Below are 26,931 nucleotides of genomic sequence, written 5' to 3' on the forward strand. Positions count from 1 at the left end.
GACACATTAACTTAAACCTTCTTATACTTTAAGACTATATCAGTTTTCCCTGTCTGAAAATAAAAATGGACCTTCTTCCATTCATATGTCAAAAAAACTTCAGTAAATAAAGACATTTTTTTCATTTGCAGTATTATTCAAACAATTTGCAATACTGATTTTTAAAATATTCACAAGATAGTGTTTAACCTTCAAGCACTCTCTTACAACTAAACTCAAAAAAGCATCCACTTCATCCCTTTGGTGAGTTTCAAATAACAGTCAATGATATAAAAAGGAGTGACGTGAAGGGGGGAGAAGTACCTTTGTAGCTTTTGTGCCAAATGTAACATTTGAACATCGATGGAATAAAAGGCATTTTTCTCTTAAGTTCAAACATATCAAGCCCCAAATGAAAACAGAAGCATGGAAATATTCTGTGGACCCCTCAATTTGTAAACAAATAGGGCCATGATCTGCTATTTCTGTGCCGGAGACATCCTGAACCTTGAAACCCTGCCCAACCCAACCCCCTGGCATGGAAAAGAGGGTAAGTTTTATAAAGTTAGTGCCAGGGCAGTGTCAGAAGCAGTGGTGGTTACAAGAGATCCAGAGAACATAGTAACTGTCTTCTCCAGGTATATTGATTGCATCAGAGGTCACACAGGCTGCCCAGCCCTTTACCAATCAGCAGATTGGTCTCTCTTCAAAGCTCTGCCTGTGCTTAAGTTGTGAAAGATATAAAGGAATATCAAGGAGTTTGTAGTGTAATTGGGTATAAAAATACATCTAGGTGAGGGGGTACAGACAAATACTATAAGTATACTTATTGTTGATTGAGGACGGGCTTAGACCCAACTTGTGGAGAAGGTGGAACTTGAATAAGGCCCTCAAAGATGGTTTGGATTCAGATGGATGGTAAGCATTTTAATTTGAGAATATAGTGGGAAGACATGGGTGAAAATGTTGAGGGTAGGAATATGCAAGATGTGTTTTTAAAACAATGAATAGACTTTTGTTGTTGTCATTCAGTTGCCTCCAACTTTTCGTGACCCCATTTGGGATTTTCTTGTCAGAGATACTGGAGTAGCTCATTATTTCCTTCTACAGCTCACTTTATAGATGAGGAAGCCAAGGCAAACAGGATAAAGTGACTTGGTCAGGGTCACACAGCTAGTTAAGTTTCTGAGGCTGGATTTGAACTCAGGAAGATGAGTCTTCCTGACTCCAGGCCCAACACTCTTTACTCCACCACCTAGCTGCGGATGAATATAGACTTAGTCTGGGTAGAAAAGTGGCTTAATGTAGGTTGGTTTGGTTTTGTTTTTGTTTTTTGGCAATTGGGGTTAAGTGACTTGCCCAGGGTCACACAACTAGTAAGTGTCAAGTGTCTGAGTTTGGATTTGAACTCAGGTCCTCCTGAATCCAGGGCCAGTGCTTTATCCACTACACCACCTAGCTGCCCCCGTAAAGTGGCTTAATGTAAAGAAGTGGTACATAGACTAGAAAACTAGAAAGGTAGGTTTAGGGAGATGGGTAAGGTTTTGAATACTACCTCGAATGGCTAAGTATTCTACAAGTAACCTATAGAAGAATACATAATCAACTATCTTGGTTTTTACAATTTGGGATAACATTTTTATCGATTTTGATGAGCTGGCTTAGATAAACAAGGAATATAGGACCCAACTTTGGCCTAAAGTACAAATCTTAGTGGCTTGGATGATTACCTGTTTGAAAATTCCCAAGATTCCCTTTCCTCTGTTTTTCAGTAAAACTTATTAGTCCTTCTTGGAGTGTACATTTGCCCAATAAAGTTGTTGGCAGAGGCCTCCTGGTTATCTTTAACACAAGTCTTATACATATGGTCACAGATTTAGACTTTTGAAAGAGACCTTTGAAGGTCCAAAGCCAACCATCAGATTTTAGGGATAAGCAAAAAGAATCCCAAAGAAGCGGTTTGTCTAAGGCTACACAGGGAAGGAAGCGATAGCGCTGGCGTTTTAACCCAGATTTTTCAACATTTTACACTGAACCATGCAGACTTCATTCTACAATGGATAACTTTGCCTTCAAACTCTTGTGTCCAAATTCTTGGGCTAGCCTCTTAACAGTGTCAGCAATCCTGTCTGTTATTGCTTCACTGAATCCTTCTACCAATCCAACATCCTCACTAGAAGAACCATGGGAAGGAAAGAAAGAAAAAGAATAGAGGGGCTTCAGGTAGTTGGCTATAAGTCTGTGCTGAGAACAGGCCATCTGCTTATGGACAGGTAACCTGGGTTAAGCAGGTGCCCCACTTTAAATCTCCAGAAGCCCCATATGTCACCAGTTTTTCATCCTGGCCAAAATGAAGGCAACAACAAGCATAAAATGACTATAAAACTGTATGAAGAACCTGAGATGATGCAAATCAGGGTTATCATTTTAGTTGTAGATCCTGAAATAGGACATCTCTTACCTTTAGTTAGGGCTGTGGGATGGGGGCAGACACATGATTATGAATCAGTATTGGAAAAAGAGGAAGAATGCTGTGTCCTAGCACACTGCTAACTATTGGAAAGACTAGATTGCATGAGCATCACTGGATCAAAGAGAAGATTGTTTTCTGACACATCTTTGAAAACCGACAACATGATATAATGGAAGGGACCCCCTGGACTTTGAGTCAAAAAACCTGGAAACTAGGATGTAAACTGCTTGAGAGTAGGGGCAGTGGAAAGTGCTGAACCTGGAGTCACAGAATCTGATTTTGAATCATGCAGTTCTGTTTTACTACCTTGTGTGGCCTTGGGCAAGTCACTTAACCTTTCTGGGCCTCACTTTCTTTATCTGTAAAGTAGAACTGGACTAGATGCTCTTCCAACTCTCTATATGATCCTATCATTTTCTCTATATACACATACACACATACATGCTCATACATATAACACATATATACACATAGCATATATGATCTGAATAAAATCTACATATACAGGGGCAGCTAGGTGGCACAGTAGATAAAGCACCAGCCCTGGATTCAGGAGGACCTGAGTTCAAATCCGGCCTCAGACACAACACTAGCTGTGTGACCCTGGGCAAGTCACTTAACCCTCATTGCCCCACAAAAAAAAAATCTAATATATATATATATATAAATATATATACATACAAACACATGTCAGACTTTTGGTTTTGTCTTTGTATCTCCAGCACCCAGCACAATGCCTGGCACAATTTAGGTACTTGGTAAATGTTTGTTGAATTGAATTACTTAGTAGCCTGATGACCCATCAGCAAATCCTTTCACTTGTCTATGTCTCCTTTTATCCATTTATAAAGTGAGCATAATTCTCTGCACTATCTCCTTACTTCACCAGTGTTTGTCAAAGATTCCAGATAGGATGTCAGTCCAGGCATGCTTCTGTACATATTGCTTGCCGTCATGCCCTGACACCTCAGGGCTCTAGGCCTGTCCAAATTCTGACAACTGTGACAAGAGAATGTCCATCGAGGGCAGAGAATCCATGATTCACAGAAACAAGTCATTTGAAGATTTGTCCAGCTGAAATGGGGAACAGAGGAAAAGAAAAGATGGTTCTGTAGTGGAAAGCTGGCATTTAACCCAGTAGGCAGGGATTGATTTAGAGTTAACCAAGCCAAGTGAGAGAAACCAGGATCTTGGGGCTATGCTAAGAGCCAGAAACTACAGGTTGGACAAAAGATCTGGCAGTCAGTGTAGGCAGAATGTCCCGGGGGCTGTGCTTTATTATGTTTTTAAAGGGACGGTGACCTAGAAACCTGAGCCAAGCATTCAGTAATGGACAAACTACAGACTTCCTCTACCTAAGTTGAGAAAGTGGATGAATTTCTTCTTTTTAAAGAGACAAGTCACTGAGATCAAGTGGGCAAGTGCTCCCAAGGAAAGCTCATTTTTAGGGCTGTAAATGAGGGCCAAAAGTAGAGGTGTGTTGGTAAATATTTAATGAAAATGCACATACAACACATTTTAAAGTTTAATCTGCACTACAAACATTTTCTCCATTTCTTTCTTAAGTTTAGACAATCAACAAAACAATAAAATCGAGTCCTGATTGGTAGTGATTGCAGATTTCTCAAGAATAAATGCTTACAAAGAAAATTTAACATTCAGCTTTTAGGAGTCCAACTGAATCCAGCACACACCTAGTGAATCAAGCAGAAAGTCGTTTTTGTTGTTTTGTTGTGTCCAACTCTTCATGACTTCATTTGGGGTTTTCTTGGCAAAGATATTGGAGTGGTTTGCAGTTTCCTTCTCCAGCTCATTTTACAGATGAAGAAACTGAGGCAAACAAGGTTAAGTGACTTGCCCAGGGTCACACAGCTAGTTAAGTGTGGAGGCAAGGCCAGATTGGTATTCAAGAAAATGAGTCTTCTTGACTCCAGGCTGGCACTCTATCCACAATGCTTACTTAGCTGCCCTTGGGAATTACAACTCAAATAAAAGTAGCCCAGGTGAAATGAAAAATGCACAACACCCCTTTTCTAGATGACCTCTTGTACAAATTACCTTGTCACACAATGTCCCATAACCCAATGAGTTTTGGCAAAATTCCCCATAGAAGAAATTTCTCATCTGACCAGTTCTATTAGTTGGGAAGGGAGTATTGTTTTAAGATAGTTTATTTTTGAGATAATGTACCCCAGAAATCTTTCAAAGGAAGATTACCAGAGCTCTTGTCTAAACTCAGGGGGTATGAGGTTCTTCATAAATGATGTCCTTGTATATGAAACAACTCAACCTGAAAAATGCATTTAATTCTATCTTCTGTTCCTGCATCTGGACTTAGGCTTCACAGAGAGGTGTAAATTTGGAGCGAGATTGAGTTTCTGGGCTACCTTGTGACTCAACATGGCATTCAACCAAGCTCAGGAAAACCAAAGCCATAACAGATCTTAAGCCCCCACAGGACACAAAACAACTCTATCAGGTAGACACAGAAAACACATCATTTAATAAGGAGACCCTAGAGTTCTCTTTGTAATTTGGGGCTGGTCTCTGGAACACCCTTCTCCCAAGTCCTGGTGCCAGTTACTCTTCCCAGAGGGTTGTGGTGAGGTTTGGTGGAGGAACCACTCATGGTCTCATCAATAATGTTATAAAAGTCCCTCCTGCCTAGGCAGCTGGACTCTTTGTTGACTGATTGAATGTGAATAGCAATGGAGACTGGAAAGACTGATGATTGAGGTTGAAATAATGTGTGAAAGATCTAGAATTCCACTCCTTAAGTCATCAGTCTTTGACCCTTGTGGAATGAATGACAAAGAATTTTTTTTTAAACGGATGGCAAGGCCCTGGTTGTCTGAAGTTCCCTGTCTTGTCTTTTCCTTTATGTATTTCCAAATGTTCCAGAAGCTCATGAATGAAAATTGGATATGTCACTTTTCATGTGTTACTCTTTCTTAAAGTAGCTGTTCTATAAAATCCTCCGTGGGTGGAAGATACCTCATGCTCTATTAAGGCCCTCAGTGAATAGGCATGAGCTATACTATATGCTATTAGTGTGATTAGCTGAGCTGTAATCTTGGTATTGCAGGCATATCCCACCAAACAGAGTTCATTGACTCCTAGAAACCGCATCAACTTCTAGAAAACCTTTAGGGCCAATGAATTCCACGCAAATAGTATTGGGGAAGCCAGTGAAAGGAAAAAAGAAGAGGAGTAAAGAGAAAAAGAGGATATCCATCTCTGTCCAACTCCCCTCCCCCAAAAACATTTCCCTCTACTCCCCTGAAATGAGGTTACAGTGGAGTTTGGTTAACATAGATTCATGATAATGCGAAATGATGTTAGGCCAATGTTAAACTTTATGGGTATTTTCCCCTACAGATAAAAAATGATTGTTTGCTCAATAACTACCCTCTTTTTACAGTCCTATGCCTGCATCAGATACCAAAGACAAACTCAAGAAGGGCAAATCAATTCACTTTGTTGAAAATGATGGCACCGCCTCAGAAAGGTATTTCTTTTCATTTCATAATCAGAGCATTTTTCTAGTAATTTTTAGAATTCTTTTAAACGCTTACAAGTTGCAGGAAAGTATGAGTTCTATCACCATTGACAGAGAAGTATCAAAGAATCGATACATAACATGTTATTTAAATTTTTGAGGGAATTAAAGTAGGTTTACCCATGTTGGAATTTGGCTAATGGGCTCCTGTTGAAAATGTCCATTTTTTAAAATGTTGCAAGGGGCAGCTAGGTGGCGCAGTGGATAGAGCACTGGCCCTGGATTCAGGAGGACCTGAGTTCAAATCCAGTCTCAGACACTTGACACTTACTAGCTGTGTGACCCTGGGCAAGTCACTTAACCCCAATTGTCTCACCAAAAAGAAAAAAATGTTGCAAAGAAAATTCTTGGAGCTGAGAGAGGGAGTATCTACCTCATGGAATAGTTAATACCATTAGATCAAAAATGATGCATTAGTGTTGGGAGATAAGGCAAAGAAGACTTTAAAGGTAGGAGAGGGCTATGTTATGAAGGGCTTTGAATGCCAAATAGAGCGTTTTGTATTTGAGGCTGTAGGAAATAGGGAGCCACTGAAACCATACTGAAAGCCTTTCAAGTACCATAAAATATAAAAATGCTTATTTGAAAGAGATCATTTAGCCCAATACTTTTATTTTACAGATGAAGAAACTGAAGCCTAGAGATTTGAAGTGACTTATGCAAGGTCCCATGACTCATACTTAGTTAGATTAGACTCTCCTCTTTTAAATGAAGTAAAAATATTTCCTGCTGATTGTGAAATAAATGAAAAATGCTACCAGAGCCTTTTTTCATTATATGGGCCGTCACTCTAGAACCATGTTTGTGGTTTAATAAATAAAGAACTTTCATTTTTTTAAGTCCAAAAAATTTTGCCAAAAATTATCAACTTAGAAAACATAAATTGACGCATGCTTTATGTATTAATAGCAGATTTAAATGCACTGTCTTGAACGGAATACATTAATTATTCAAGTATGAATTGGATTAGATGGCCTCCCAACTGTGAGATTCTGTGATCTTTTTTTTTTTTCTTGACATAGTGCTTCGTTAATATTGAAATGGGCTTGTATAAGGTGTATTCTATAGTGGAACTCATTCCACATGCTGATGGAGATGCATTTTACAACTAAGCAGACTCTCATTGGCCAATTCTCCCAACACCATAAAGACCCCACTAGTTTTAAGTTCATGGCCAACTAGAGACCCCGATCCTCATACTCTCTTGACAACTTTTGGGTCGAAATGTAAGAGCATGCATGGGGACTCTGATTTCCACATTTCTCTGGGCAATAGCAATTGTATGGAGACCTGTCCCCAAAGGGGAGACCTATCCTAGGCTACTCTTACTCTACTGATCCTCAGCGTATGTAGTTGAATGTGTTTGTGTCTGGGGCAGTTCCAGGTTCTCCAGTCAGGTCAGGATAGTACTGATGGCAGCATTCTGGGGATCTCCAAGAGAGAGCAGATCTAAAAACTTGGCGGATGGTGCAGCTTTTCACATTGTCATATAATGGTGAATTGTTTATAAGTGGTGGGAACCGGGCCACTGAGCTAGTGCTACTAGAGAAGCAAAATGAAGTTCAGGAGAATCAGGAATACAAAAGGTAGCAGTCAGCAATCAACCCCAGGGAATCATGCGAATGTCTCTGGCGTAAATGGAACCCCTGTGGTGAAAGAAAGTCATGCATACATCATGGCAGATGTGGGCATGAGTGGCTCCTAGAGAGAAGATAGCCATGAGACAGAGAAGCTAAGACTAAGGGGCATTGCTGCTGTAGGCTTTGAAACACCATATCTTTCTTTTGTTTCTCATGCAAAACATATTTCTATATTAGACATATTGGGGGGAAAATAATAAAGTGAAAAAATATGCTTCAATCTGGACTCAAGAATTCATCAGTTCTCCCTCTAGAAGTGGATAGCATTTTTCATCATGAGTCCTTTGGAACTGTCATGGATCAGAGTAGATAAGTCTTTTACAGTTGTTCATTGCTACAATATTGCTGTAACTATGTGCAATGTTCTTCTGGTTCTGCTCACTTCACTTTACTTCAGTTTATATGTCTTCCCAGGTTTTTCAGAACCATCCCCCTCATCATTTCTTATAGCACAATAAAATGCCACAACTTGTTTAATCGTTCCCCAATTGATTGGCATCCCTTCAGTTTCAATTCTTTGCCACCACAAAAAGAAGCTGCTATAAATATTTTGTACATATAGATCCTTTTCCTTTTTCTTTAATCTCTTTGGGATATTGACCTACTAGTGGTATTGCTGGGTCAAAGGGTATGCAGTTTTATAGCCCAAATTGTTCTCCAGATTGGTTGGACCAATTCACAACTCCGTGGCAATGTACTAGTATTACCTATTTTTCCACATTTGTCATTTTCCTTTTCTGTCATGTTAGTCAGTCTGATAGGCGTGAAGTCATTTTGATTTGCATTTCTCTTGCACTTGACTTTTGATGGAGTTAAATGCTTCCTCCATCAAAAGTCAAGTGCAGGGGGGCAGCTAGGTGGAGCCGTGGATAAGGCACTGGTCTTGGATTCAGGAGGACCTGAGTTCAAATCTGGCCTCAGACACTTGACACTTACTAGCTGTGTGACCCTGGACAAGTCACTTGACCCTCATTGGCTGCCAAAAAAAAAAAAGTAAAGTGAAGCTAGAGAGATGCAAAATTCTGGGTTCAGTAAGAAGGCAGATGAAATTGTTTTAAGCTGATGGTAACAATCCAAAGCATTTTTATGATGCCCTGAAAGCTATTTGTGGGCCAAAGATCTATAGTGTAACTCAGCTGCTCAGTGCTGATGGAACCACATTGATTAATGATAAGGATATGATCCTGAAGAGATGGGCTGAACACTTCCATAGTTTTCTGTCATCAATCAATGCTGAAGCCACTGATCATTTACCTCAGGTTGAAGTCAATCCCTCGCTAGCCAGATTTCCAATTGAAGAAGAGGTTTTGAATGCCATTAGGTTCCTCTGGTGTGGCAAAGTGCCTGGTGCTGATTCTATTCCAACTCAGATTTACAAGGCAGGGGGTCCACTGCTCATACAAAAGTTGACTGAAATCTTCCAGGTTACAGGGCAAAAGGAGATCATCCCCCAGGAGTTCAAGGATGCCTCCATTGTCCATCTCTATAAAGGAAAATAGGCTGTCCTGTGACAATCATAGCGAGGGGTGGTGGAGGGGGGTTGTCCTCTCTCTTAGTCATCGATGGCAAGATTCTTGCCTCAATAGGCTGATCCTTCATCTGGAAGATGATCACCAACTCAAGAGCCAGTGTTGGCTTCAGAAACAGCCAAAGAATGGTCACTATGGTGTTTGTTGTCCAACAACTCCAGGAGAAATGCCAGGAGTAGAACAAGTCTGTACACATTTGTTGATGACTGTCAGTCGTGAGGGTTTGTAGAAAACTGTGATAAAATTTGGTTGCCCAGAAAAGTTCATCAGTATTGTATGTCAGTTCTATGACATACAAGTTCTGGATAATGGACAGTGCTCTTGAGCTTTTCCAGTCACCACTAGAGCAAAGCAGGGCTGTGCGCATGCTCCCATACTTTTTAAGTATGATGTTTTTGGCAATGTTGTCAGACACCTTCAATGAGGTTGAAAAAAGAATCAAGTTCAGCAACTCACTGACAGTAAATTATTTAACTTGAAAAGGCTACAAGCCAAGACTAATGTGGAGGGAGAGTTGGTACGTGACTTTTTGTTTGCAAATGATTATGCACTCAGTGCAGCACCTGAGATTAAGATGCAACAGAGTGTGTATCGATTTTCTGCATTTGTGTTCATTTTGGTCTGACAATTAATACCGAGAAGTTCTTCACAAATCAGCACTTCACTATCCATACATGTATTACATTAGATACAATGGAGACATTTTGAATATTGTTGGTACGTTTACTTACCTTAGCAGTGATACTTGCCGGGGCTATACACAGAGATGATGAGGTTGACACATGCGTTGCCAGAGCTAGCTTAGTGTTTTTGGAGCCTCCGTAGGAAAGTGTAGGAGAGAAGAGGTTTTAGACGGCCTAGCAAACTGAAGGTCTGTGGAGCTATTGTGCGCTAACCTCATTGTTGTATGACTGTGAAACCCAGACAGTCTACCACTGGCAAGCCAGGAAACTGAATTGCTTCCACTTGAATTGTCTTAGAAAGAATTTGAAGATAAGGCAAGATAAGTACCAGACCATGAGGTCCTTTCTCAATGTATGAAGCAGAATTGCAGTAGCTCAAAAGAAACATTAGATGCATAAATTTAGAGAGATCTCCATTCCAAATATTCATATGGACTACTTGTGCCCAAGCTGTGATAGAGCCTTCTGAGCTTGTATTGGTTTGACCTACCACAGTTGGATGCACTGTAATTTGACCTTGACAAGGTGATGTCATTTTGGCCCTCTTCGAGTATAAAGGATAACCAAATATTCCATTTCTCTAATTATTAGTAATTTTAGATAATTTTAATTTGACTATTGATAGCGTTGATTTCTTCTGAAAACTATGTGTTCCTTTCCTTTAACCATTTATCAATTGGGGACTGGTTCTTATTTTTGTAAATTTGACTCAGTTCTCTATATATTTGAGAAATGAAGTCATTATCAAAGAAACTTTTTGTAAAAATTTTCCCAGTTTCCGGCTTTCTAATTTTGTCTGCATTCCTTTTTTTGTAAGTGCAAAAAACTTTTAAAAATTTATATAATAAAAATTATTCATTTTATCACCCAGATCTTCTCTATATCTTGTTCACTCAAAGCCTCTTCCCTTATCCATAGATTTAGCAAGTAATTTTTTCCCCTAATTTGCTTATCAATTCTAATTTTGAAGGAATTATTTTCTTCAGGGAGGTTTTGTACCTTTTTTCCCACTTGGCAAATTCTGCTTTTTAAGAAGTTATTTTCTTCATTTTTTTTTGTGCTTCTTTTACCAAGTTGTTCATTGTCTCTTCATAATTTTCTTGCATTACTCTCATTTCTTTCCCCATTTTTTCCTCTATCTTTCCTGGTTTTTTAAATCATTTTTTGCTTGTTTTTTTTTTTTAAGAAAAAATTCTTTCTTTAGCTCTTTTAGGAATTCTTGTTGGGTTTGTGTCCAATCTGCTTTTTTTTTTTCCTTTGAGGCTTGTAAGCGTTTCATGTTGTTGTCTTCTTTTTAGTTTGGATCTCGAACTTCCTTGTCACTATAGTAGCTTTTTATGGTCAGGTTATTTTTTCATTATTTCCTCATTTTTCCAGTCTATTTCTTGACTTTGAACTTTATGTTAGAGTTGGGCTCTGCTCATCTTGGGATCCAGGGAGGTGGGTTCTGTCCCAAACTTCAGGCTTTTTTTTGCTCTGCTGTTTTCACAGCTAATTCTGGGAGCCTGTAAGTTTTTGGATCCTGGGAGGTGTGGGCACTGTTCTACATGGGAAGGGCCTCTTCTCCCTTGTGCCTGCAGGTACTCATCATCTCTGCCCTTGAACTGCAGTCCAGAACTGGGTAATAAAGGGTAATGGAATTTCTAAGCAGCACCCAGTTCTTCAACCAGTGTCTGCATAAGAGTACCCTGTAATTTCTTTCTTTCTTTTTTTTTTTAGTGAGGCAATTGGGGTTCAGTGACTTGCCCAGGGTCACACAGCTAGTAAGTGTTAAGTGTCTGAGGCCAGATTTGAACTCAGGTATTCCTGACTCCAGGGCTGGTGCTCTATCCACTGTGCCACCTAGCTGCCCTCCCATAATTTCTTTCTGACCAGTTGTCCAGTCCCCTTACTGCCACAGTCTCTAAGATCCTCAGCTGGTGTTGTCACTGTGTGCATTCCAGGCCAGCCCCACCCCAATATCATAGACCTCTCTTGCCAATCTCTTTAAATTGTTTTGTGTTAGAAAAATGTCTCACCCTGACCTTTTGTTGGCTACGCTGCTCCGGAATTCGATTTGATACATTATTTTTAAGGTTGTTTGGAGAGGAATATTGGGAGAGTTCAGCTTCTCAGAACAATATAACTTGTAACCACTCTATGTACCTTGTTGTCATTATGGTTTTTAGGGGCATAGTGAAATTTTGATCATTAGACATGAGTCAGGGAGGCCAGGATTCAAATACTGTCACCAACACTAGTTGTCTGATCTTGGGGAAGTCACTTCTTCTCTCTGAACTTCTATCTGTGAAATGGGGGTGATAAAATGTGTACTTCCTATATCATAAGGTTGTTTTCCAGAAAGTAATTTGTAAATCTTAAGGGTTCATATAAATGTGAGCTATTGTTATTACTGTTCACTTCTGCTCTGGACTTAGTTTAGAAAAAAAGTTGAGTTTAATACTTAACTGATCTCTAGTAATTAATTGACAGAGGAACAGAGATGATGTTGATGGTGGTAGTAGTGACTGTGGTGGCTCTGTCCTAATGGAATTCCAGATCTCCAAAGAGACCAAACGGAACAGATGGCATCAGTTCAAAGATTCCTGAACCTATGTGGGGTTCAGAGCCTGAAGAAGAAAAATATCCTGTATACCATAGAAAGGAATTTTGGGAGCTGGACTGCTCCTACTATTGTCCTTGCTCTCCTTCACGGTTGAATTCTTTATGAAGCTAACCACACACAAATACCGCCCCCCCCCATTACTATGTACTCATTCACTCTTCTATATTTTTTTCAGGAGATTTTCAATACAACTAAAACATTGTTAAATATTTACATTGAATATCATTAGGTTATCTGAGAAGAGATTTACTAAAAGAGATGAGAAATCAACCAAAGGAACTGATAAACGATCAAAGAATGACAAGGTTACTCTGGATGATGCTAAATGTGAGTCAGCATTTTTTTCATCTGTCCTCTTTGCAGCTGTTACCTGGAAACACAACTTTTTTCTTGGTCTTCAGCTTTTTCTCTTCTTCATTTGCAGATGTTGCTTTGTTTTTATTACAAGACACTGAAATGCAGCGTATCTATTCCTTTACAACATTTATGAGGTATGTGGTGATGTCTGGAATAACCCATATTGATAAGTGATGGCAAGGTTCATGAAAAGAAAATGATGTGTGATGAAGAGGTTGAACTCTCAATGACTTCTAAGGGCCCTTCTAACTCTAAATATATGAACCTATGATTTTTGAAGGATAGGGGCCTTATATTATCTGTGCCTATTGTGACAAATACTGTGGGGCCTCCTTATAATTTGGGCCCAATATTCCCTTTAAAGCCCAGAGAAAGAAGATACTAAGAATAAAAGCCAGGATGATGTTATGATAGATTTTGATTATTTGACAAGGAATGTTTATAGAATGTTAGAATATGTTGGCAAGGATCCATCAAAAATTCTCTTTTCACATAATGCTCATTTCTGCTAAAGTCTCTGAAAGAGACAGAGACAGAGACAGAGACAGAGACAGAGACAGAGAAACAGAGAGAGAGCCACTTGCTAAAAAATCTCTGTTTATTGAGGATCAGGGGTCTTTAACTTGCCTGATGACTGCACAATAAAAAGTTTATTTTGGGGCAGCTAGGTGGCGCAGTGGATAGAGCACCAGCCCTGGATTCAGGAGGACCTGAGTTCAGATCCGGCCTCAGACACTTGACACTTACTGGCTGTGTGACCTTGGGCAAGTCACTTAACCCCCGTTGCCCTGCCCAAAAAAAAAATTTTTTTTTTTAAAAAGTTTATTTAAGGGTCCTCTTAAATGTAATTTGTATTTATACTTAACCTGTGGGAATGTTCTCTGTGACAACTCCCTTTTCCCCATCTTCCCACAATATAACTAAAATATTGTGGTTAATAGGACAAAGCAATGGACAACAAAGGAGGTGAAAGCTTAATGAAGTGAAAAGATGGTTCTGCTAGAAATCAGTAGAGCTTGGGGAAGCTAGGCACACCCACCCTAGAGTCAGGAGGACCTGAGTTCAAATGTGGCCTCAGACACTTAGTAGCTGTGTGATCCTGGTCAAGTCACTTAACCCTGATTATCTAAAAAAAAAATCAGTGGAGCTAGATTTGAATTATGGTTTCAATACTTATGAGCTATGTAATACATGGACAGGCAACTGAATCTCTATGAGCCTCATTTTTCTTTCTTAAATAGTGATATTTGTAGTTTCTACCTCACAAGGTGGTTGTTGTTGTTTGAGTATTTTATTTTCCCCTAACCGTGTAAAAACAATTTTAACATCTATTTTTAAAACTATGAGTTCCAAATTCTCTCCCTTCTTCCCCATCCCCTTTTTAAGAAGGCAAGCGATTCAGTATAGATTATACATGTACACATTATGTTATGGAAAACATCTCCATATTAGGCATATTGTAAAAGAAAATAGGCCAAAAAACCTCAAGAAAAAATAACATTTAAAAAATGCTTCAATCTATATTCAGATATCATTAGTTCTTTCTCAGGGGATGGATAGCATTCTTCATCATAAGTCCTTTTTTATTGTTTACAATAGCTAAGTCATTCATAGTTAATCATCCCACAGCATTGCTGTTACTTTGTACACAATGCATTTCAATTTGCATCACCTCACGTAAGTCTTTCCAGGTTTGAGAGCATCCTGTTTTGTCTTTTCTTATAGCACAATAGTACAATAGCAAAAATATATACCACAATTTGTTCATACATTCCTCAATTGATGGGCATCCCTTCAATTTCCAAGTATTTGCCACCAGAAAAAAAGAGCTTCTATAAATATTTTTTACCTATAAGTTCACAGGGTTGTATAGAGGAAAACATCTTTGTTCGCCTTAAAGTGATAAATAAATATGATTATTAGTATTATAATCCCTGCTAGCCATCTCCTTCTTCTCTCTCCATAACATAAATACTTTTCAGGTATTTGAAATTCAGGAAATAGTATTTGAAAAATGCTCGCCAGTTGTGTTATGGTTGAAGAACTATTCATTTTACATTAACTAAATGGTAGGTCTATTCTGGACATTTTTCTTTGCTCCCTGGAATTTCTAGTTGTATCACCAAGGTCTTAATGTAATCATTTGCTAAATACAATCTTGCTTTTGTGTTCATGTATGAATCCCATTCATATGGTATAGTGGATAATGCCCTGGACCAGGAGGGAGGAATACCTGGATTTAAAATCCTACCTCACTAGCTATGTGACCCTGGGCAAGTCACTTAACATCTCTTGTCCTCTATTTCCTCTTCTATACAATAAAAGGATTGATTCATCTAAAGTCCCTTGGGATCTAAATCTCTGATCCTATATCTCTTTCATTGATATGTATTTTGTATTTCTTTGTTCTTGTCTCATACATTGAAGAACTCAACATGTACATCTTTAATTCCACATGAGGGCATATTGAAAAGAGGGTGTATATGGTAAAATGGCTGGGATGGCCTGGGAACAATGTGACAAGATATAGATTTGAAATTCAGTGAAGGGAAGAAAAATCAGAAATCTGAAAAAAGTTAACACTGGAGGGTGGTGGGTTAAGTTGCCTTTATGTTTAAAGAATATTGAGGGAGATGACAAATAGTATTTAATATCTCCTCTCAAAAATGCTTTACTTTATAAGCCTATCTTGTCAACCATTATAGAATGTAGGATTTGAAAAGATAAATGAGTCACTGAGGCACAACAGTATAACAGATGATAGAGTGCTGGACCTGAAGTTATACTTATTAGCTATGTAACCCTACCCAAGTCATTTCACTCATAAAGTCTACCTAAAAATAGGTCTGACCACATGGCTTTCTTTTTGTGCCTTTATATTTATTTATTTATTTATTTATTTTAGTGAGGCAATTGAGGTTAAGTGACTTCCCCAGGGTCACACAGTTAGTAAGTGTTAAGTGTCTGAGGCCGGATTTGAACTCAGGTACTCCTGACTCCAGGGCCGGTGCTCTATCCACTACTCCATCTAGCTGCCCCACACCTTTATTTTTAATCCACATTGCATCCACATTGTTCACTAGCCATATGTTTTGCAGGGCAATGAGGGTTAAGTGACTTGCCCAGGGTCGTGTATGTTTTGTTAATAGGAATTCTTGTACCTGAAATCGTTGACAGTGTTCATTTTTTGTATTTCTCTGTAGGAATAAGAATCTTGATGAATTTCTCATGGCATTGTTATACTACTTGTCTCATTATCTGGAAAAAATTTCATTGGAAAAGAAACCCAAAAGCTACATGGCGTAAGTAAAAATCAATCTATTGCTTCCTAGTTTTTGCCTTTGTTACTGCCTCAAATAATCTTTATATAATATGAAGAGTGCTTATATTATAAAACATTTTTAAATGTGGTATATGATAAGTTAACTTACAACAGGGGGGAACCATGTGAATCTTAAGACACAGTGAATAATTGAGAGAGCTACTTTGTTGACAAGTGGTACTGCCCTGAGTCCACTGGGATTTATTTCTCTGTTTGGGTTTTCTTCTTTCAAGCAACTACATTCAGAAATCTCTTCTTAAAGGATTTGTGAGCTGAATAAAAAGCCCACCAAGATCCTAAAGATGAATGTCCAGAGCAAAAATGACATTCTGAGAAAAAACATTGTTACTTTTCAGGATACTTAATACCAAACCAACCACCATTTTGGCAAACCATTGGAACTTTCCATGTGCCTGAGCTGCCTTTTCAGTAAACCTGTAGATATCCTTGGACTCTTACCTGCACTCGTTTCTTACATGCAAAATACTTTGAACAATTCCAAACTCTTATGTGCCCATTAAGGAATTTAAAAAGCATTTCTTGATAACTAAATGTAGAACTGAGACAAGGTTTGTAAAGGATCAGATTAATAAATAATTCATGGCTGCCGCTACAATTAAAGTCCTTCAAATATGTAGCTCATTTGAGGGTTATATTTCATGTCAGTGTAGTAGTCAGAACTATAGATTCAAATTAGAAACTTCAAACAACAGATATAGCAAGTAGAATTGTTCACGAAAGAACTAAAGCCAGCCAGTGTGCTATTGCTGTTAAGTTGAATATTTTGTATATCTTCAGAGAAATAAGGCACATTTTAAAATTGATATTGATAAACAGACTTTGATCATAGAATTGGGAACTTAGTCTGGTTCAGGGATTCTTAACCTGGACTCTGGCTTTAAAAAATATTTTAATAACCATTTGCTTATTTTAATAACTGTTTGTAAGTTAAACAAGACTTTTATGGGTTAGTCTGAAAACTGAAATATAATTTATACTGCTGTTTCTAAGGGGGAATGTGCTCCAAACCATCCATTTTCTTTTTTCTTTTTCTTTTTTTTTTTTTTTGGCGGGGCAATTGGGGTTAAGTGACTTGCCCAGGGTCACACAGCTAGTAAGTGTTAAGTGTCTGAGGCTGGATTTGAACTTAGGTACTCCTGAATCCAGGGCCAGTGCTCTATCCACTGTGCCACCTAGCTGCCCTGAAGCCATCCATTTTCAAGGTGGAGATAGCCTGTACCATTGTTGCCTGAAGAGCAGTAGCATTTTTAATTTTCATAATATTGGAAGTATTGTTGGACGTTTTAAAAATGTCTACTCCTACTTCTACTGTACTACTCTTGAACACTGAAGTGTTGCTTCATTTTTAACATCAAACCATCAAACTTACCCAAAGAGAGCCACCTCTTTCAGATCCCTAACTCCCAAGCTCCCCTGAACTTGAGAGCCACAGGAATAGAAGGGGATGGCAGTATGAAGAGGCTGAAAGGGCTTTCTCAGCAGAGGGATGGGGCAGCAGAGGCTCTTCATTCAGATAAGATGGTACTGGTTCCATAAATTATGGTAAATGTTCATAATGTGAGAGCTGCCTATATATAACAATGAGTTCATATTAAGTATAAAAACCTTTGTCTGCAGACCTCAGGTTACTCCCCTTTCTTTATGTCTTCTCTCCTCAACTCCTGTCCTCATACTCACAACATGCATATTGACTCTACATCCTAACCACTGAGCTCCTCAGCCTAATCACTTCCCATGATCACAACCTTGATGTTGCTATCACGCACCAATTCCATATTCAAGAGTTATGAAATCTCCTTATTGTACCCTAATCTTTGGCTTTTCCCTCTGCCTTCTATTATTTTTTTTTTTTGAGAGGCAGTTGGGGTTAAGTGACTTGCCCAGGGTCACACAGCTAGTAAATGTCAAGTGTCTAAGGCCGGATTTGAACTCAGGTACTCCTAAATCCAGGGCTGGTGCTTTATCCACTGTGCTATTTAGCTGCCCCCCTCTGCCTTCTATTATCAAACCCTACTCTTCATCCACAGTGGTCTCTAATCCCTTGACACCTAAATTCTCTCCTAGTCCATATCTCTTGAACTAGCCATTCTCTCCCCATCCTGATCCCTTGGTGAATCAGTTCAACTCTATATTATCCTCTTCTCTTGAGTCCCTAGCTCCTTTATCATTTTGCTAATTGCATTCTGCTAAGCCTCAGTCTTGGATGACTTCCATTGTGTACTTCCTTCTTACACATGCTACTGAAAAGAAGTAGAGAAAATGACTCAACCGTTCTGCCTGAGTTCATTTCAAATTTATGTTATACCACTTTAACTGGGCTCTCACTGCTAGCTACTAGGCAATCCTACCACACCTTTCTTATCAGTTCACTATCCCACTTTCCACAGTAACTCTTCAAAAACTTTTCATTCCTCCTCAAGCCTCCCCACCGTTTCCTTGCTTCACATTTTACAGAAAAAAATTGAAGCCGTTCTCCATGAACTTCCTCTCCTTCCCTCTTCCTCATCTCATATCACTCATTTGTCTTCTTTCACTATCTCCTCCTTTAACCCATTCCTCACGTGATGAGGTGGCCTTACTCCTTATCAAGGCTAACCCTTCTGCCTGATTAAATCATTCCATTCCATCTTGTCTCCTCTGACTCACTCTCTCAGTTATTTTCAGTCTCTCCCTGTCTATTTGCTCCTTCCTTCCTGCCTATAACTATACTAATATCTCCCCCATCCTCACTTGAAAAAACCCTAATTTGATCCTTTCATCCCCAATGACTATAATCTTATATCTCTTCTGCCTTTTGTAGCTAAACTTCTCAAAAAGGTCATTTACAAAAGGTGCCTCGTTTCTCTCTCTCTCTCTCTCTCTCTCTCTCTCTCTCTCTCTCTCTCTCTCTCTCTCTCTCTCTCTCTCTCTCTCTCTCTCCCCTCTCCTCCCTCTACCTCCCCCCCCCTTCTCTCTCTCTCCTTAAAATCTGCTCTCTCCAAACTTACCAGTGAGTTCTTAATTGCCAATTCATTGGCCTTTTCTCAATCCTCACTCTCTCCTCCTTGACACTCTCTTCCCTCTAGGTTTTCAGGACACCACTCTCTTCTGGTGGTCCTCCTACTTATCTCACTGCCTCCTCTCAGTCTCCTTTGCTGGATCCTTATCCAGATCACACACACACGTAGGTGTCCCACGGTATTCTCTCCAGAACCCTTGCCTCTTCTCCCTCTATGTTACTTCACTTGGTGATCTCACCAGCTCCTTTGCATTTAATTACCATCTCTATGCTGATGATTCTCAAATCTACCTATCCTGGCCCACCCTCTCTGCTGACCTCCAATCTGACATTTCCAGCTGCCTTTCAGATATCTCATATTAGATGTCCAATAGACATCTTAAACTCAACAAGTCCAAAATGGAACTTATCTCTCCCCCTAAAACCTCCTCACTATCCCTGTATATGTTCATCAAGGGCCAGACCATCCTCCCATCCCTCAGGCTCACAACCTAGGTACCATCCTCACTCTTTACTATTACCACCCCCCTCCCCATATCCAATATGTTGCCAAGACCTGTAGATTTAACTTTTGTAACACCTCTTCAATATGTCTCCTCGCCTCTAACACTGCCACCAGTGTAGTGCAGGCCCTCATCACCTCAACCTGGACTATTGCAATAGCCTCCTTTTAGATCTGCCTGTTTCAGATTTCTCCTCACTCCAATCCATCTCCATTCAGTAACCAAAGTGATTCTCCTGACACACAGGTTCAACCATGTCACTAGCCCCCTATGACATTCAGGATCAAATACAAAATCTTCTGTTTAGCATTCAAAGCCCTTTAGAACCTATCCCCCTCCTACCTTTCTAGTTTTCTTATACTCTACTCCCTGAGAAGTACTCTTTGATCATTGACAATATCCTGGCCGGTCCACAAACAAGATACTCTGTCTCTCAGCATCTCTAAGCATTTTCTCTGAATATTCTGCAGGCATGAAATGCATCTCCTCCTCCTGGCTCCCTTTAAGCCCCAAGTGAAATCTCATCTTTTACAAGAAACCTTTCCCAACTCCTCTTAATTCTAGTGCCTTTCTTCTTTGAATTATTTCCTCTTTATCCTCACTTGCTTTGTATATATTTGTTTCCTTGTTGTCTCCCACATTAGATTATTAGCTCTTTGAGGGCAGGGGGACTATCTTTTGCCTCTTTCTGATAACCTCTGTGCTTAGCAAAGTACCTGCAATATAGTTAGTAGGGGTTTAATAAATGTTTATTGACAGACTTTCCTTATGGAGACTCCTGTGGATCCTTCGAACTATAAGAATCTATGATAACGGGGGCAGCTAGGTGGCGCAGTGGATAGAGCACTGGCCCTGGATTCAGGAGGACCTGAGTTCAAATCTGGCCTCAGACACTTGACACTTGCTAACTGTGTGACCCTGGCAAGTCACTTAACCCCCATTGCCTCACACACACACACACACATACATACACACACACACACACAAATGAATGAATAAATAAATAAATAATGAATGAATGAATGAATAAATAAATGGAGTGGGAAACGTTTCATTCTTTAAAAAAAAAAAAGAATCTATGATAATATTTGTAACACCTTACTTATAAGGTGATTGTGATGAAAATGCCTTGCAATTTGTGTTATATAATCACAATTTATTATTATTACTATTATTATTATATGGAGTTATTTGAACACTTGGAAACCTGTATATCTTTCAAAATGACCCATAACTTGGGCTTTTACCCTAATTCATATTGGTCTTTCAGACTTGCTATAATTCTTATCAATTAAGGAGTTTTAACTTTAACTTGTGGTTTGTTTTTTTTTTTTTTCCAGGAGCCATATAGAGAAAAAGGAGATGGAGTTAGTTATTGAGAGGTTACAAGAGTCACAGAAATACCTTGCGCAGAAATATTGTATCCTTGTTTTAGGTTTGGGAATGCCTGACAAGCATCACATGGCATGTGGAAAGTAAGTAAATATATTTTTAAAAATTAGGTAGTTTGAGGCATTTTAGAGTCCCAGGAGCCCTTAGAGATCATCCCAGTCCAGCCTTTTCATTTTACAGATAAACTGAGGTCCAGAGGATAACTGAGTTGTTCGACGTCATACAAGTAGTAAATAGTGGCACCAGAATTCAAATTCAGGTCTTCTTATGATTGTAGTTCCAGAACTCTTTTTTTAATGCCTACATTCATCTCAGTGACCTCCACAATGTGGAATCTATGACTGTATGTAGTTCCATCTGCTCAAACCCTGGGTTTTTTCTTAACCTAAATGTTTTGTTTAAATTTTAACAGTGAACATCAACACAGCCAAGTTAACTTGTTTAGCAAATATTTATACACTTAAATTAATTCATAGCATCAAATTTAATGACTTTTAAAAATCATTCCTCTAAGCCCATTCATTTTTATTCACTTTTTCTCTCATGTGTTGGCCCAGATTTTTAGAGATAGCTAACCATCAACAGAATTACCAACCTGGAGAGTCCCATTATTTAGAGGACACTACTCCCCATAGTACTTAATGTTCCTACTTCCTAGAGACCAGCTCACTTCTTAGAAAGAGTAGGAGCCATACAATAGTGTCTGCCTTCCATGTAATTAGCTGGTGTCAGTACATTATTATTAATTCAACTTTCACACGATGTGAATAAGCTAACATCCCTAGGAGTGCTTTTTCAAGCATATCTTCTGACTTTTCTCCCTTTCTAATAGACGTAATTTTAATGTTGGGCTGGCCCTACATTTGCTATTTTTCATCTTCTCTGAGGCTGAATTTGAGATTTCACAGAAATTTCAATTGAAACTAGCAATTTTGGGGGTGTTATTTTTGTGCTTTTGTGTCTTTCTAGAACTAGGAGGGTCTGACTTTTCTAGTTTCAAGGCTTTGAATTTTTGGTTTCTCAGAGGTTCTTATGATTTCTTTATGTGGTTTCTTTTTTAAAGAAAAATGTATTTGCGTTTTCTTAGCAAAATTAGAAAATTGCTCCATAGCATGAGCAGCCTTGTCAGCTCAACCCTAAAGAACAAATCACCCAAACCTACATGGACCACACATTGTGCATCACCCCTTCATGATGCTGTGACATCAGGCGAGGAGCACTGATGACTGGTGCTTAAAAAAATACACATCAAGTCAGCTCCTAATTGTTTGTAATGTTCACTTTAACTTGATTTCATCTTGACAGGATTGTTGTTCTAGGAGAGAAGGCTGGAAATCACAGAGGGAGATTGGTTTAGGCCCTGAACCTCTTCCAGATTAACAGCCCTGCACCCTCTCATGGGGATCGCCTTCAATAAAAATGTTTGTGGGTAAGGGTCTGATGAAGGATGATGGACTCAGTAAAATAGAGTTTACAGTAACAAATAGCACTGAAACAACCTAAGAAACTTAATTCCTATTTCTAATTTTACTACCAGCCAGACTTCTGTTCAGCTGCTGTGGGGTTCAGATCGCAGCTAGGAAATATATTGTTTCTTAGGAGCCCTGTTTGAACTCGCTGAGGTTGAAACCATAGTAGTACCTAGGGAAACCCAAGGGCACACATTCTGTAACTCCGTGTCCTTGGCCTCTACAAAGGACAATGAAAAGCTAAAAAGCCTTAAGAGGAAACAGAAAATTATGTAACTTTGTGGAGAGAGAGAGAGAGAGAGAGAGAGAGAGAGAGAGAGAGAGAGAGAGAGAGAGAGAGAGGGAGAGAGAGGAAGGAGAGGGGGAAGGGAGGCAGGCAAGGACAGGGAGGGAGAGAAGGGAGGAAAGGAGAGAGAAGAGGAGGAAGGGAAGAAGAATGTGTGGGAGAAAAATTGAGAGGAGAGTAGGGGGAAAGGGGGGAGAGAGAGAGAGAGAGAGAGAGAGAGAGAGAGAGAGAGAGAGAGAGAGAGAGAGAGAGAGAGAGAGAGAGAAGAATGAGAGGTTTGTGTGTCCCCAGGATTGGGTTTTTTGTTTGTTTTTTTAAAAAGGAAGTTGTTTTCTTCTCTGCTGTTACTGTCATTGTTTCCAGCTTTAAACAGATGCCTATGCTGCTCCACATGCTTTGGGAATGGGCAAAACTAGGTCATCTAAAATAAGGGCTGCTCTAAACTGGTTCCCAGAATACAAGTGGACATTGCTTTCCTAAAACATAGTTTGATTTGTTTCTCTCGTGCCATCCACCCCTCCACCCTTGCCCTCCCTCCCTGCTTTCCCCTCCAGGTTCTCTCCACCCCACCCCCTATATTTTGCATGCTTGCCCCTGTGGGCTCTGGTTTCAGCTGGCAGAGGAAGTGGAAGTGCTGAAATGCCACACAAGAACTTTGGTTAGGGAGTAGTTTTTGGCTGTATAGAAGAAAGTCTGATTATCTATCTGCTACCCCAAAGAAATTCTTATGTGTGTGCTCTTGCGCGCTCTCTCTCTCTCTCTCTCTCTCTCTCTCTCTCTCTCTCTCTCTCTCTCTCTCTCTCTTCCCTTCCCCCTCCCTCCCTCCCTCTCTCCCTTACTCTCTCTATGTATGTATGTATGTATGTATGTATGTATGTATGTATGTATGTATGTATTTGACAGCAAATACTCCCCCCAAAAATATTTCCCCCCCTGAAAGACTTGAAATGATTTAGGACCAGGATTTGATGCATATAAGTTGGTCCAACAAAGATCATAACCGTATTAGAAGGAAGTGAAGTCCCTATAAATTATGTCCCTCTCTTGGTAATCCTAATACTTGGCAAGCAGTGATACCTTGGGCTGGCAGGGAATGGATTCAGACCCTTAAGAGCCAGTGCAGCAAGTAGACTTTCTGGTTGAAGGGGTTCCAAGGGATTCAGGGAAATTTCTGGGGATGCTGGTTCAATTCCAGGGCCAACCCAGAGGTTATCACAATAAGGAAACTCCAAGGTTACCCCGGGGATCCTGGACCTAACAAGATATTCAGACCTAAAAAGGGTAGATTGCAACCCCAGATCAGTCTCCAAATGACCTGGGTCTGGTCTCTGCCTCCTTGGGCTGTTGTAGGGCAAGCAGATAACTATAGCCTGAACCTGTTTCCTTGAGGCTGGGCCAGAATCCAGTGGACCTTCAGGGAAGAGGATAGTGAGGTACAACGCAACAGAGACATAGCTTCATTTTCCACAACAGTGACCTTGCAATGATTCCTGGGCAGAGTCTGCCTAAAAAGACAGAATATAAGTTTTCCTACCTAATGTAGGTGAGAGAAGGTTCTCTTAGCCTCACTTTGATGCACTGAAAGTGAATATTAGGTTCCCTTTTCAGTTTCTCTTCTTTTCATGGCCCACAACCACCGTCACATCCTGTGCCTTATCTCTCATTCTTTGTCACTCTTAACCCCTAACTCTCCTTCTCTGATTCCTCCCAACAACAACTTCCAATCCTGATGACTCCTTCATAAAGCCTGTACCATGCTACAGTGTCCAAAGTTTACAGAGGTCTCCCCACCCAGGCTTGTCTAAGTAAAACATTTATTCTTTGACTTTTGATCAGAACCCTCTAAGAGCTGGCAGGATCTGAGTAAATTAGAGAGCCTCAGCTACTCAAGATTTGCTGAAAATGTTAATTCTTCTTATTGACAACATATTGAAAGTTGGAATGTGGATTAAATATATAATAGTAAGGGCAGCTAGGTGGCACAGTGGATAAAACACTGGCCCTGGATTCAGGAGGACCCGAGTTCAAATCTGGCCTCAGACACTTGACACTTACTAGCTGTGTGACGTTGGGCAAGTCACTTAACCCTCATTGCCCTGCAAATACACACACACACACACACACACACACACACACACACACACACACACACACACACACACACATATAAAATAGTAACCATGCTCTGGGACAGGTGGCATGAATGAAATAAAGCATGCCTTGGGTTAAGGAGGAGGGAGATAGAGACCCTGGGACACCCTGCCCTACCCTAAAGTAGGGGATTAAAGGGAGAGAATTTCTATGGAAAAAATTGCATAATACTGCTGCCAACCTGGTGACAGAATTTAGCTAGGTGGGTCTCAGATGTGTGGATAAGGTGAGGGGAGAGCCTGCCTCTTCTTGCCATCTGGCAGCTTCCTGTTTAAACTAAGTATTCTTGCTAACTAGGTCCTGAGCTTTGTTGTTTCTGCCAGATGGAGTGAAAGTGTTGTCCACAACCTTGAAATTTGACCACCCTAGGATCAAAGCCCTGGTCACTTCACCTTAGTTAAAGTTCTGAGATCAAACAATTTTATGGTATTCAACTGGCCGTGTAAGTATATAGAGAAGGGGCCAAGATTTCGGAAGAAAGCGTCCGTTAGAGGGGATGACTTAATTGTTTGGATTATTTTCTGATATTGTTTATTTTCTGATATCAGCTTTATTTTTCTTTTTTGCTCAAGGTGTTGGCATTAACCATTGATTTTTATTTATGTTTCAGGGAAAAAGTTTCAGACACGCAAAAAGACTGGAAGTTCTTTGAGGTAAGAAAGGCACATTGGGGGAACTGATGTGGGAGGGGGTGGGTTTAATGGATCAAATTGATCCTGAGGCATCCCAAAGAATTACAAGACTCAGTGAATCAGTTTCCCAAGTTTTATTGCAATACTGTGAGTGACCACAGGGAGACCACCCAAAGGAGAAAGGTGTCTCGAATAGGGGGCTGAAAATGGTTATATTTATAGTACGAAAAAGTGGTTTATCTCCTCATTATCTTAGTCTCCTTGTGGGAGGTTCATGGGAGGTCTTATCCTAATTTGGACTTCCTGGGGTCCCAAGACAACCTCCAAGGCAGGTACCTTTTTCCCTGGAGGTGGGTTTTTGGGGTTTACATGTCATAAGGTGAACCTAAAGACACATTTGGTCTTTTCTGCACATGTTCCTAAAGACATGCTTAAACTTGTCAGACCCAAAGGGTCTCTGTGTTGATAGTATCTCTTTACTTAAGATCTGGTTTCTAGGTGTCCTGTCATCTAGGAATATTAATGGCTATTAATGGTTAATGGTCCCTAGTTACTGTCTCTGTTGATGGTGAGGGTTGATAGGGACAAACCCTCTTGGTTACTGTAAGAACACAAACCTTAGTTTCTCTGTTAACCCTTTTAACTACTATTGATCAAGTCTTAGGTTATCTGTTAAGCCCTTTTTAGCTACAGTTGATAGGTTATCTGTTAACCCTTTTAGCCTCTTCCATCAGAACTTTTCCTCAGTCCAAATTTATCTCAGTAATTTTAAGTATCCAAGTTTTATTGAGGTGTGTACTTCCTTCACCAATGCAGAGCCGGATCTCTCTGTGGCTTGCTACAGGAAGAAAACATGAGAGACATGAGACATAGAGTCATATTTAAAAATTTTTTCCAGTGCTTTATTTTTTGCAGTCACCTAAGTGAACTGAATGCATGCAAACATAATTTTAAAACAAGCGTTAACCTGTTAACCGGTACACTATTTCATGGAGATGATGGGGCCGTCCAATGGTCTGATGAGCTTTCTACCACACACAACTCTTTGGAGACAATAATTGGCCTTATCACAGTTGTGAGCTGAGACCGTCCTTTCTCATCACAGGCCTTCTTCACCTTCTGTACATACGTGGCTTGGGTAGTCTTCCGACGTGAGTACCTAAGAGAGATTGATGAAGAAATCGGTAGGCTCTTCCGAACTAATATGTTCAATAGTGCAAGAAGGAGGCGGGAGGATGAAGAATCTGGTGAGGAAAAGAGAAGAATGACTTTTGTGCAATTCAGGTACAACCTTATTAGTTTTTCCCTATTTACAAGGAAATCATAAAACAG

The 26,931-nt window shown here is 39.8% G+C and overlaps 1 protein-coding gene across 1 annotated transcript in view; it reads left to right on the forward strand.

The window, feature by feature from the left end:
* Positions 1–26,931, forward strand: part of PPP1R36 (protein phosphatase 1 regulatory subunit 36) — a 35,451-nt gene that overhangs the window by 5,825 nt on the left and 2,695 nt on the right. Inside the window, exons 3-9 of the mRNA XM_043980205.1 lie at positions 5,874–5,960; positions 12,698–12,795; positions 12,893–12,959; positions 16,029–16,127; positions 21,010–21,144; positions 25,578–25,620; positions 26,705–26,883. Of these exons, the coding sequence (XP_043836140.1) occupies positions 5,874–5,960; positions 12,698–12,795; positions 12,893–12,959; positions 16,029–16,127; positions 21,010–21,144; positions 25,578–25,620; positions 26,705–26,883 (708 nt within the window). The remainder of the gene's footprint in view (positions 1–5,873; positions 5,961–12,697; positions 12,796–12,892; positions 12,960–16,028; positions 16,128–21,009; positions 21,145–25,577; positions 25,621–26,704; positions 26,884–26,931) is intronic.

Source organism: Dromiciops gliroides, chromosome 2 (assembly GCF_019393635.1).
Source record: "Dromiciops gliroides isolate mDroGli1 chromosome 2, mDroGli1.pri, whole genome shotgun sequence".
NCBI lineage: Eukaryota > Metazoa > Chordata > Mammalia > Microbiotheria > Microbiotheriidae > Dromiciops > Dromiciops gliroides.